At 37.4% G+C, this 13,352-nt stretch overlaps 1 protein-coding gene across 2 annotated transcripts in view; it reads right to left on the bottom strand.

The window, feature by feature from the left end:
* PRKD3 (protein kinase D3) overlaps positions 1–13,352 on the bottom strand; it is a 143,724-nt gene that overhangs the window by 18,317 nt on the left and 112,055 nt on the right. For both annotated transcript variants that reach the window (XM_074203921.1, XM_074203929.1), the window contains 4 exons: positions 11,585–11,861; positions 8,419–8,471; positions 7,354–7,426; positions 4,116–4,222 (listed from right to left, as the gene is read on the bottom strand). In XM_074203921.1, the coding sequence (XP_074060022.1) occupies positions 4,116–4,222; positions 7,354–7,426; positions 8,419–8,471; positions 11,585–11,861 (510 nt within the window). The remainder of the gene's footprint in view (positions 1–4,115; positions 4,223–7,353; positions 7,427–8,418; positions 8,472–11,584; positions 11,862–13,352) is intronic.

A 13,352-nucleotide genomic window follows, 5' to 3' on the forward strand; every position in this document is an offset into this window, starting at 1 on the left:
TGAAATTAGTTGAATGGCTCTCCTGAGAAGATAGTCAATAATAATTCTATCAGTCTGGATGGCACCATAAACACATATAATAACCCATGTTGGATGAAAACCTTTGTTGCTTGCAAAGATTGATTGGTTCTTCCAAGAACCTCCATTTTAAGGAAAGCCCCCAGGACAGGACACACTCAGTGTAGTCCTTCTTCTCTGACTCCAGACTTGCTCTATCAGACATTTTTCTCCCCTCTTCTCTGACCCCTTCTTTCCCTCCTGCTTTTCAGCCGCTTTTCCCCATTAGAAGGTAAGCTCCTTAAGGGCAGGGCTGGCTTTTCTTTGAAGGTATTTGGACAAGTCTGGGACAGGATAAGTGTTAAATAAATACTTGACTTGATAAGCTGAAGGAAAGAGTAAACAGTTATTTCTCTGAAAAAGATCTAGGGGTTTCAGTGGACTGATAGTTCAATAGAAGTCAGCTATGAGATGTGGCAGCCACAAAGGATGCACTGAGAGCACTTGTCCAGGAAAGGGAAGCCGATCCTATCTGACAGTGACAGACCAGGCCCACATAGCTGTGAAGAGCTAGGACTGACTCAAAGGACTGAGGGCTTAAACAAAAGAAGAGAAGACAAAGAATCTGAATCTGAAAAGCTGTCATATGGGAGATGGTTAAGACTTTCTTTTTAGTTGGTTCCAGAGAATAGAAGGAGGAGTATAGGAAGAGGTTGCAATGACAAATTTAGGTTTGATATAAAAATAAGAGCAAGCAATTCAAAAGTTGACTGAACTGCTTCATGAGGAAATAAGCTTCCTTTCCTGGAGGTCTTTGAGCATCGACTAGATAGATTACCACTTGTACTTTATAGAGGGTTTTTCTATTTATGGGTTGTAGTAGATGACCTTTTTTTTTTTAGGTTTTTTTTTTTTGCAAGGCAAATTGGGTTAAGTGGCTTGCCAAGGCCACAGCTAGGTAATTATTAAGTGTCTGAGGCCGGATTTGAACTCAAGTACTCCTGACTCCAGGGCTGATGCTCTATCTATCCACTGCCCCTGTAGTAGATGACTTTTGAGATGTTTTACATTCGGAGATTCTAAAATTCTTTTGTCTAATTGTTTCGAGATTATGAGATCTTTGGAGAAAGTCTAAATTTAAAATAGTTGAAAATCCCCTAAAGCTAATAACTTACTGAACCAATTATTTCATGATGAGAGGCTCTGTAGTTATTGTTGAGAATATTATTTAAATTTTTAAAGACTGCTTCCAAGGTTCCAGGAGTAAAGGACAAATCTTTTTAAATTTTAATCTATGAGATGCTATTTTTTAGATTCACTTAATTGAGGTATTTAGATTAGCACTAAAACAAAAAAACACATTGTCACAGCTACCAGAAGAAGGAACCAGAATGATGTAATCAACATCACTTTTCTCACAAAGTTATACCAACCTTCTTATAAATATTCCCATCCAACACTGTAATGGCTCCTGGGTGTGCTTATTTCCCGAGTTAATACTTGCTATATATTTTGATAGTGCTCCAAGAATTAAGACTTTAAAACATATAACACTACCAAAGAAGACTGTTTACAGTTTGCAGACATACTGACTAGTAAGTTGAATAAGGTAATTGTGGATTTTCAGTAACATTTTAAAATTCTTTTAACAACTGAATTCTGAAATAGGCATCAAAGAAGACTATAGTTAGAATATAATAACACTAGTTAAACTATAGTTAGAAAGTAGTCACATCACAGTAGAGTATGTTCTATATATTTTGGGACAAACAAAGAAACTTACTAACAACACCTCTAGGATCAGGAATCAAGTTGAATTTTAATTTCCTTATCATGCAAAATAAGGCTAATATACAAAATGTTAGAACATAAAAATAAAATAATAAATTGATATTTTGGGCAAGATTTATAGGTATGCATAAGTCTTTCAAATATAGCCTCAAATGAAATTTAATGCAAAGATTGTGAACTCATAAAAATGACATGATACTTTTAAATATTTTAGTAGTCTATATTAATTGCTTTCAACTACACTAGAACAATACAATTAATTGCTCTTGAGAAGTGCTGAAATTATGAAACAAGAAAAACAAGTCAGAACTCTAGGAAAAACAAGGAAACATCTCCAACACTCAGTAGGTAAGGTGAAAAGAGAATGTGGCTCTTGAAGGAGGAAAGCAGCACAGAGGTTTTAGTGAATTGCAAACTCAGTAACAGTCAACAATGTGGAAGCAAAGAAATCTGATGTCACTTTAGGCTGTTTGGGAGGATTACCACTTGTGAAAATGATAGTTCTGTCCTTATCAAACCTCCTATAGAGAACTCTGTTCAGCTCTGGGTATCATATTTTGGGAAAAATAAACTGGAGATTATCATCATAATGGTGAAAGGCCTAGACTTTGTACCATAAGATATAAGGCTGGAGAAATGAATATTGAGCTTAAGGAATAGAAGGCACGAAAAGGATGTTGAGCACTGGCTTCAAAGCTAGGAAGGGCTGTTACTAAGAAAAAAAAAATTCGGTTTATTCTACTGGGTGCTAGAGGGCAGAAGTAGAAGCAAGGTTGGAAACTGCAAAGAGGTAAATTTAAGTTTGAATTAAGGAAAAATCTTTCTAACCAACCCCCAAATAGAATGGCTGACACTATGAATTGAGGTTTCCCTTTTACTGAATTAAGTCCAATAAACATTGGATGGCAACTTGTTGGCTATAGAAAAGAGAGAATGCTGAGATACCAACTCACACCTATCAGACTGGCCAATATGACCAGAAAGGGCAATGATCAATGTTGGAAGGGATGTGGGAAATCAGGGACACTAATATATTGTTGGTGGAGCTGTGAACTCATCCAACCTTTCTGGAAAGCAATTTGGGCAACAAAAATGTGCACACCCTTTGATCCAGCAATACCACTACTGGGTCTATACCCTGAAGAGATTATGAAAAACGGTAAAAATATCACTTGTACAAAAATATTCATATCAGTCCTGTTTGTGATGGCAAAAAATTGGAAATTAAGTGAATGTCCTTCAATTGTGGAATGGCTTAACAAACTGTGGTATATGTATGTCATGGAACACTATTGTTCTATTAGAAACCATGAGGGATGTGAATTCAGGGAAGCCTGGAAGGATTTGCATGAACTGATGTTGAGTGACATGAGCAGAACCAGAAAGACATTGTATACCCTAATAGCAACATGGGAGTGATGATCAACCATGATAGACTTGCTCATTCCACCAGTGCAACAACCAGAGACAATATTGGGATATCTGCAATGGAGAATACCATCTGTATCCAGAGAAAGAATTATGGACTTTGAACAAAGACCAAAGACTATTACCTTCAAATCAGATAAACAAAAAAACCATTATCTTATCATGTAATTTTGCTATCTCATACTTTATTTTTCTTCTTTAAGGATATGATTTCTCTGTCATCACATTCAACTGATATCAATGTATAACATGAAAACAATGTAAAGACTAACAGAATGTCTTCTGTGGGGGGTGGGGAGAGGGAAGCAAGAATGGGGGGAATTGTAAAACTCAAAATCTTTCTAGAAAAGAGAGAATGATCACTAACATCTTTACTAATTTGGACATTCTGGGATGAATGTGAAATAATCTTCATAAAATATACAATAGTTCAGACAAGAGAGAACCAAACATTAAGCATTTAGAGTTATGACTTAAAGAAGACATTTTACCAGTATTTGAAACCTGACTACCTCACAGTAGTTTTCCTTACCTATTGTCATGCAATTCTAGGTTTAAATTAAATCTTTATATTTTTAAATGTAATTTTGAAAAATAAAACTAAATTATATTTCCAGAAACTAACTTTTCCATTTACCTAGTAACCAGGTGACAATAAGAGAAAGCATTAATTTTGTCAACAAATAAACAAACATAAATTTTTAAAAAATCAAGGAGTTAAAAAAAAAGGGGGCAGCTAGGTGGCGTAGTAGATAAAGCACCGGCCCTGGAGTCAGGAGTACCTGGGTTCAAATCCGGTGTCAGACACTTAATAATTACCTAGCCATGTGGCCTTGGGCAAGTCATTTAACCCCATTTGCCTTGCAAAAAAAAAAAGTCAAGGAGTATTGCTATTTTACCTGCAGAATGGCCACTTCATTACGAAGCTGACTTTCCTGTTTTGTGGGGAATCTCATCTTATCAATCACTTTAATGGCCACATCCCGTCCAGTCTTTCTATGTTTTCCTAAAGAAAAAGAAGTGAAATTAGTAAAACAGCTAAAATTTGAGCTCTCACAAATATAAAACACCATTATGCAAAGCTGTACACCAGCTACAATAAGCAAACTTACTTGAAATTTATTAAATTTGTTCCTAATTTTTATGTTAATTCACCTCCCTAATCCCTTAATAATTTTGAGAAAGAAAAAATTAGCGTTTTTCCTTCTGTACTTATTTACCTACTAAATGCTCAACTGGGGCACTTATGGAGGAAAAATAACTTTGTATGCTTAAAATAAGAGGGAGAGTGCTTGGAGATGATAGAGCAGAAGCTACTGTGTTCTGGCAAAAGCCTCAATGTTTCACCTGGGAAGAAAATCAAGCTCCTGACTTTATTTTATTACAAGCTCACTCCTCTTGGCAGAGCAGCTGAAAACTTTACTCCCTTCAAGCCCCTGTATTCTTACTACCCCATTTACTTAAAAGGTCATTATGTATGTTCATCAAAGGTATGATGACCAAAAAATGCCTCCTCCTAATGGCCATTCTGATAGCAATGAGCCTTTGAGCCAAAGCTGCTCTTCCAATGGCAGAGCTGGAATTTCTAAATCTTTTGAGATTAGCAGAGGTGACCAAAATGGCACTCTACTGGCACAACCCCAAGAACTCCAGACAAAGATGAGTTGGGGTTAGAGATAGAATAAAAATTGATATAGCATTTTAAAGTTTGCAAAGACCTTGACATGTTACCTCATTTGATTCTCAAAACATTTGATCCATGAAACAACCATGGTGGGGGTAGAAGAAATTATCCACATTTTACAGATGAGATAACTGAAGCTGAAGAAGTTAAATGACATGTCCAGGGTTCACATACCTAGTAAATGTCTGAGGCAAGATTCAAATTCAGTTCTTTCTATCTCCAAGACCAAAGCTATAATGTCCAACGTACCCCTAGTTGCTGCCATACTATAAGAAGGCATGAGAAGGGGACTTTAATAGAGAATTAATAAAATAAAAATTTTAAAGGACAAGAATTTATGCAAATTCTGACAGTTCATCTTTCTCTCTTTTCCTTAATTGAAAACACCCAAAATCTCAGAAATGAACTTTAGACAAGATTGAAAAATTTTCCACATACTTAAGGGCACCAAAACCTCATGAAATGTCAAGAGATTTGCAAGTACCCACATCAGGGACATCACCAATTCATCAAAACTTTGCAAAGTTTTGACACTGACAATTTTCAAATAAAAAGTTGTAATGAACAATATGCAATTATTTATGAGACACACACATGGTATTGATTCTAAAACCTGATACAAATAATTCTTCAAACTAATTAAGAAGCCAGAATCTCTCTCCTGACCTTAATTTCAGATCAAGAGCATTAGGCATTTCAGATGAGATGTCCCACAGGGCATATCAAACTCAAATGTGCAAACATTATCTTATCTTTTTTTTATACAAAATCCAATCCTCTTTCAAATTTCTCTATTTTTCTCAAGGATAAGACAATTCTCCTAGTCACCTAGGTTCATACCAAAGCATTATCCTTAACCTTTAATCTCCCTCTCCTTACATATTCAATCAACTGTCAAATCTTGTCATTTGTACCCTTGAAACACTCTTTCCTCACTCACACAGCCAACCATCACTTCAAACTCTCATCACCTCACAACTGAACTGTTACAAGAAAGCTAATTAATTAGCCTCCCTAATTCAAAGCTAAGCTAATCAAGTCCATATGTCAAAATGATTTTCCTAAAATGCAGGTCTCATCACATTACTCTAATACTGAATAAACTTTAATGGCTACAGATTCAAAGACAAATTCTTGTTAATCTCTTAGTCTGTCATAGGTGGGCAGCTAGATGGTGTAGTGGATAGAGCACCAGCCCTAGAGTCAGGAGGACCTGAGTTCAAATCTGACCTCTGATACTTGACTCGTGCTAGTTGTGTGACCTTGGGCTAGTCACTTAATCCCAACTAACTCACATCTAAGGTCATCTCCAGTCATCCTGATTCATATCTAGCCACTGACCCAGATGGCTCCAGAGAAGAAAGTGAGACAAGTAGCTTAACACAGCAACCGTTCATGAAAATCCAATTCAGTTGTTTGGCATGGCATCATCTTCCTGATGTCAAGGTCTTTGAGAATGAAGAACAAACATCAATCATCAATCAGCTTCAACCTACTTCTTCACCATTATGCATTATTCCCTTTTCCAGGAAGATGGGAAATTAGACCATCCAGTCAAATTTGGCAACTAAACCCAGATGACTAAAGAGGAGAAAGGGAGGTTGGTGACCTAGCACAGTCATGACATCATCTCCCTAATATCATGGTCCTCTTTGCGAATGAAGGAAGTTGCTTTTTCCCATTCTCTGATTCAGCAAAATGAACTGCTCCCACACATGAAATTCCATCTTCCACCTCCAAGATTTTGTAGTGGCTATCCTTCAGGCCAGGAATAAATTTCCTTCTGCCCTCCTCTTAGGATCCCTTGCCTTCAAAAATGTGCATTAAGTTCCACCTTCTAGATATAGTACCAAGCACAGACCCAAAAGGTCAATGACAAAAAGAAAGGCTGCAAATATTTTTTGAAGCATTTTTGGTAGCAGCAAAGAAATGGACACACAGAGTAGATGCTTACCAGTTAGGGAATATATATATAACATTGTGGTATATGAATATAATGAAATGTTACTATCCATTAACAAATAAAATTTATGATGAATAAAGAAAAGCATGGATAGACTTGTTATACATGAACAGAAGCAACATGAAGCAAAAAGAACAAGAAAAATAATATACACAATAACTGCTACAGGATAAATGGAAAAAATAACAAAACAACAAAACCTGAAAAATGCTTCAAAATTTCAAAAAACACACTTGGCCCCAAAGAAGAGCTATGATAAGACATTTTCCCCTGAACACTCTAAATAACAAGATACTTTTTCCAATATGCTAGCTAATTCTATTTAACTTTTTTTCCCTTTCTCTTTCATTCTTTATTATAAAAAAATAGTTCTTAGGATGAAGAGGGGTAAAAAGGATGCCAAGGGAAATATTGGTGCTCTAAAGACAAAAGGCATCAATAAAAATCTATTTAAAAAAAAACAAACTAAAGTTCATTTGTAATGGCTTACCTCCATATACAATGCCAAACTGTCCTGAACCCAGGACCTCATCAGCAAAGATTTGGTACACAGAACTGATATCCTATTTTACAAAATACAAGAAAAATTATTTTATATTTAAATAGAATTTAAATTAATAACTTAATAGTTAATAGATATCTTTAGTGATTTTCCATTATGATGAATATGTTTGCTTTCACATTTAAGAAAAAATTCCCAAGAAAATGTAAAATGTATCTTTCAAAATGTTGGCTTTCTTTACTATGTCTGAAAAGTTAAAGTTCAATTTTTATACTTTTAATTTTAATATCGAACTACATTGTGAAAGAATTATTCTTTTTACGAGAACTTGACTAAAATTGGGTTCATTTTTTAAACATCCTATGTATCATAAATTTGGGTAGGATTAAAAGTAAATTATTATTAAGGAAGTTAAGAACATTTTGCCATAAACCACTATTAAAAGATTTCCTATCTCAATCTAAAGAATTTCCCCCTCATACCCTTCTGCAACTACAACTTCAAGGAAATCTCACAAGGTTCATATTTAACAAATGTAAGCTGACAATGAGGGTATGATACACAGCCTATACCTTCATTAAAATGAACCTACCCTGGTCCCCAGACATTTCTTTGATCTTCCTACCTCTGGTCCTTGCTCATATTATTCCTTTCAAAAATAAATTATCCCTTTTCCCACCTATGTCCGTCAAAAATTTACCCAGCCTTCAAGAATCAACTTTAATATACCCTTCTCTCTCAGTGTCCCAAATAAGAAACAATTTTTTTTCTCCTCCCACCTCTTAAAAATTTTGTATCACTCTTCCCAGATATCTCTTCAATGGCATTTGTCACCAGATGCTCTGCTTGGTTGTGACTATATCATCATCACCCAGCTCACCCCACCTCAATAAATAAATCACCAGGAAACTCCTCATTGTGGAGATTGCTCCAAGTTTTGGCATGAACCCTCAGCAAGACTCTCAGCTGCTTTTGCCCTTCTGATTGGAGGACTGAAGGGCAAAAACTTCACTAATCCACTAAATTGTACATTTTATTAGGACTATTACTTACCACATTTTCCTGGATCTGGCAGTTAGATACAGAGATGCTAATAGATAACTCATCTGTAAAATGTGAAAATAATAAATTAATAGATAAAAACAAGAAAATGATGCTATTCCACTCAACTGAACGATGACCTGGTACGATTTTTAATAATGCAATCAAAGCAAAAAGATAGCCCTAAGATTATGAAATGAACTAGTTTCCAGACTTAATGTGTAGATAATACACAAATAAAAGGAAACATGGAGGGGGGAATAAAAGAGAGCATTGGACCAAAAGCAGACAAAAAAAATATGCTATTTTTATAGTCCTGGAAATCTATAAAACTTCATCAAAAAGAAACGCACAGGTTCATAGATTTACATCTATAGGAAGTTATTTAGTACAATCCCCCTATTTTATAGATAAAAAAAACTGAAATCCATAACAGTGAAGATACATCTTCGAGGTCACACAAGCATTAACAAATAAAAACCAAGGGGCAGCTAGATGGTGCAGTGGATAGAGCACTGGCTCTGGAATCAGGAAGACCTGAGTTCAAATTAGACCATAGAGACGTAATACTTATCTAACTATGTGACCTTGAGCAAGTCACTTAATCCCACTACCTTGAAAAAAGCAACAACACACAAAAAAAAAACACAAAAGAAACAACAACCAATCTGAACCCTGGCCCTGACCCACTGCTATTCTGCTTTCTTAACAAAGATTAGATTTAAGATAATAGACAAAAAGAGAACAAAGAATAAAGAGCATCACAATAACTCTCTGAAAGTAATTTTTAAATATCAAATGCAATTCATGCAATTTTTATGATCTTAAAATTCATTTTAAGCTTAAGCAAGGAGTCTTCTGGTCTAAGCTAATAACTTGAAATCTCCATTAAAACAAGAAAGAGCATGATGCTTCTCCAAGCTAATCTTCCTCAAACACTACTTCTGTCATTACTTGCTCAGAAAGGCAATGTTTTCTGATTGTCTCCAGAAAGAATCTTGGAGGTGCTCAGATGACCTTAAAAAGTCCTTTAAGGCCCTTTCTCTCTTTGCTCCTTCCTCCCTGCCCAACCTCATTTCCTGTGGCTCCTCAGATAAACCTCTCTGGTGGTCAGGTTATCTCTATGCTGCATAGCTACCATCACCTTTCCATCACTGCCCCTACTTACGCCTCTCTCCCTCCTGGAACAGGGCTGCATCTATCCAAAGGCCTGTCTGGCTCTACTCCCTTCAGTGCCTTATGCCCCACTTCCTCTATCAACTATTTCCCGACTACTCAAACCACCGCCCTTCTTCTCCTTCTTTGAATCACTGGATTTGGCAACTAACCTTCTACTGTTGTTTAACACATTTACCAGTGTAAGTTTTGTCTTCCCAAAGCAGAGGACAAGCTTTCTGAGGGCAGGGAGGGGCACTCCTAAGGTTACTGGCATAGTGCAGTTAAAGGAAACACAAAATACTTGCTCAAATGAAATCATTATAATGGAAGCTCTTCTATAACTTTTGACCATTATATCTTAGGTTCATTTTAAACTAATTAAAGTCTTCTCCCTTAAGTGTATAAAACTACAAAACACTTAGAAAAGGGATGCTGTGCCTTGAGTCTCACTATGACTATTATTTCATTTTTAATTCCCTCTTAAGCTTTGAGACAAGCAGGCAAATAAACATGAAAAACATATAGCATCAATGGAAGGTACTTTCAGAAGGAATGCTCTATAATCAAAGGGTACTAGACAAGGCCCTTGTAAAAAATGAAACAAAGGACCTCCTTTCTATTTCTTTCTTTCTTTCTTTTTTTTGGTTTCTGCAAGGCAAGGGGGTCAAGAGTGACTTGTCCAAGGTCACACAGCTTGGCAGTTATGTGTCTAAGGCCAGATTTGAATACTCAGGTCCTCCAGAGCTGGCATTCTATCCACGATGCCACCTAGCTACCCCTACTTTCTGTTTCTTTGAGAAATAAAGGGGGGGCAGCTAGGTGGCACAGTAGATAAAGTACCGGCCCTGGAGTCAGGAGTACCTGAGTTCAAATCTGGTCTCAGACACTTAATAATTACCTAGTTGTGTGGCCTTGGGCCAGCCACTTAACCCCATTTGTCTTGCAAAAAAAAACTAACCCCCCCCTCCAACAAATAAAGGGTTGGGGGCGGCTAGGTGGTGCAGTGAATAGAGCACTGGCCTGGGAGTCAGGAGTACCTGGGTTCAAATCCGGTCTCAGACACTTAATAACTACCTAGTCGTGTGGCCTTGGGCAAGCCACTTAACCCCAATTGCCTTGAAAAAATCTAAAAAAAAAATAAAAAAGAAATAAAGGGTTACCATGATGGACATGTTCGTTTCTGCAGAACAATAATCAAAGACAATTTCAAGGAACTTGTGATGGAACTGTGGAGTTTAAATGAACATCAAAGCATATTATTTTCAGTTTTTAAAAGTTGTCTTATGTATTATGTCATTTTATCTCTTCTTTTTTAAAATTTTTTATTTATTTAAGACAATGGGATTAAATGACTTGCCCAAGGTCACACAGCTAAGTTATTATTACATGTCTGAGGTCAAATTTGAACTCAGTTCCTCCTGACTCCAGGGCCAGTGCTCTATCCACTGAACCACCTAGCTGCTCCATTTTGTTATCACTTGTGTTTTCTTCCTCTTGAATCTAATTCTTCTCTCACAACACATTCAATTTCAATCTACATTTAGCATGGTTACAAATGTAGAGCCTATGCTGGATTGCTTTCTGCTGGGGGGGGGGAGTGGAGGGAGGGAAGGGAAGGGAGAAAAATGTAAAACTCAAAACTCCGCAAGAAAAATGAGTGGTAAAAACTACCATTGTATGTTGTTGGAAAAACAAATACAATATTTATATTAGAAAGAAAATTTTAAAAAGAGAAATAAATGGTTAAGAACTTGGGTTATTAATGTTTAACAAGGAGAACTTATTCCTAATCTCAATAATTTAATTCCCTATTACTGGTTTAGATCAGTATACAATTCAGCCATGAGTCAAAAAATAAAGGGTATTTCTACAGCAAGAACAAACAACAGATAAGAGTTAACTGCTGCAAGAGGTTATCAATAGGAAACAATATTGTAATGAAGGAATAGCATGGTAATATGCTACATATGTAAAATAATGCAATCATACTAAAATTGTCCTGAACAGCTTGATTGCTTACTGTGATCTTTCCCTTGTCCTGGAGAAGTACAAACACTAGCTTGAGGGGTGACTGGCATGAGAGCCTGACAAATGGCCTTCTCCCAGCTCTGGGCTACCTCGAGCCCCACGCCTGTGGCAGCCAGGACTGGACTGTGACAGCTGCCCCCGTTGTTCTCACCCACAAAGTAGACCATCGTATCAGTGATGATCTCAAAACAGTGGGGGTTACTGCCTTGAGAAATGTGAGAGAGATCTTGTGGTGGAGACACGCGAAGAATTTCTGAAAGTGGGATTTCCTGAAATAAAAAAGAAAGCATTGAAATATATGAATAAACCTTTGTTCAGAAACAAGAAATAACTTAAGATCTTGATTCCCACCAGATGAGAAAAGTAAGAAGAGGCAGAGTGTTGCAGCAGGGAAGCTTTACTGACTCTGCCGGATGGAGCCAGCAGCATCAGCAGAGGCAGGACAGGGAGGAGGAAGCCCAGGGTCCAGGTCTCAGAAGAGGACTGAGCTTGGCAAAGACAACACTTCCTTTTCCAGGACACTGCCCACAACTCATTTGGGAGCAAGGGGATGATGGGGGAACGAGGTTCTTGTGTTGCTACCACCATTTGTTCTTACCAACTGTCACCAAATCACCAGACCATGGAAGGAGTCAATAATGTGGCTGACACGGAAGCCCCAGGCAACAAAACACCATGACCAATTCAGACAAGTACCTTCTCTGCAGCTTACTGCCCAAGAGAACAGCCTGGAGCACTAGGAGGTTATGACCCATCCCTAATCAAATGGCCAGGATCCATCAAACCCAGGTTCTCCTGGCCTAGAGAACAGCTGCCTTTCCACCTAATCAGATTAAGGAATATTTTACTGAGATCCTACTATGTATAAGGTCCTACAAAACAGAGAGGAGTCGTGGCAAAAGTGGAAGCTAGGCTGTGGAGAAGTGGTCCTTATAGGAACTATTCATCTCCCTTTTACTGACCATAACTCTTTAGGGCAGTAATATCCAGTTGACCTCCTGAGGTATAAATGAGGGCCAACAAAAATGGATAAATAACACCTCACCCCTTGGCTCTACTCATTTTTACAGTCATAACATTCATGCATGTTGCTCAGGAACTGTCAGACTGAAACACGCGCTTTGGGGTATCTAGGCCTACAGGAAGACAAGCCAGGATCTGTCCTCAGAGTAGATGATGACACTAAGGATGCAAGACAAGCAAAGCTTGGGCCAGACCTTGGAGTCAGTACACCTGGGCACAGTGGCAACAGTAGATGAAGCAGCAGATTTGGAGTTATGATGACAGGGCACAATGCCACCTCAGAATTTACTCTGCAACCTTTGGCAAATCAATCTCTCAAAGCTTCAGTTTCCTCCTCTATATCTCTTCCAGCCTTAAATCAAGGACAAGAAGAATTTATGCTTTAAGAAAAATGTGGGGGTTTGGCAAATACTCCACAGTTTCCCAAAGACAATGCACCCTCCTCTTCTCTGGTTTAGTCAGTTCTGAACCATGCCTCATTTTCAATTCTCAGATTCAATCCAAGTGAGACTAGAACCTGGTACAAAGCAGGTTTTAAATAAATACCATTAATTGACTTTAATTCATATGTGCCCATCTCTTTCCACTGGATAACTTGTGCTTCCACTAAACTGAAAATAGCCTGGACCACAGGCTTTCTTTTATCCCCTTAGATTTCTCTGGTATGGATAGTTAGGCTATACATTTTTGAGTGATTATGGATCTCATTTAGGAGGGTCTGCAACGTTTTGGGGCTC

This window comes from Macrotis lagotis, chromosome 1, assembly GCF_037893015.1.
Source record: "Macrotis lagotis isolate mMagLag1 chromosome 1, bilby.v1.9.chrom.fasta, whole genome shotgun sequence".
Taxonomy (NCBI): domain Eukaryota; kingdom Metazoa; phylum Chordata; class Mammalia; order Peramelemorphia; family Peramelidae; genus Macrotis; species Macrotis lagotis.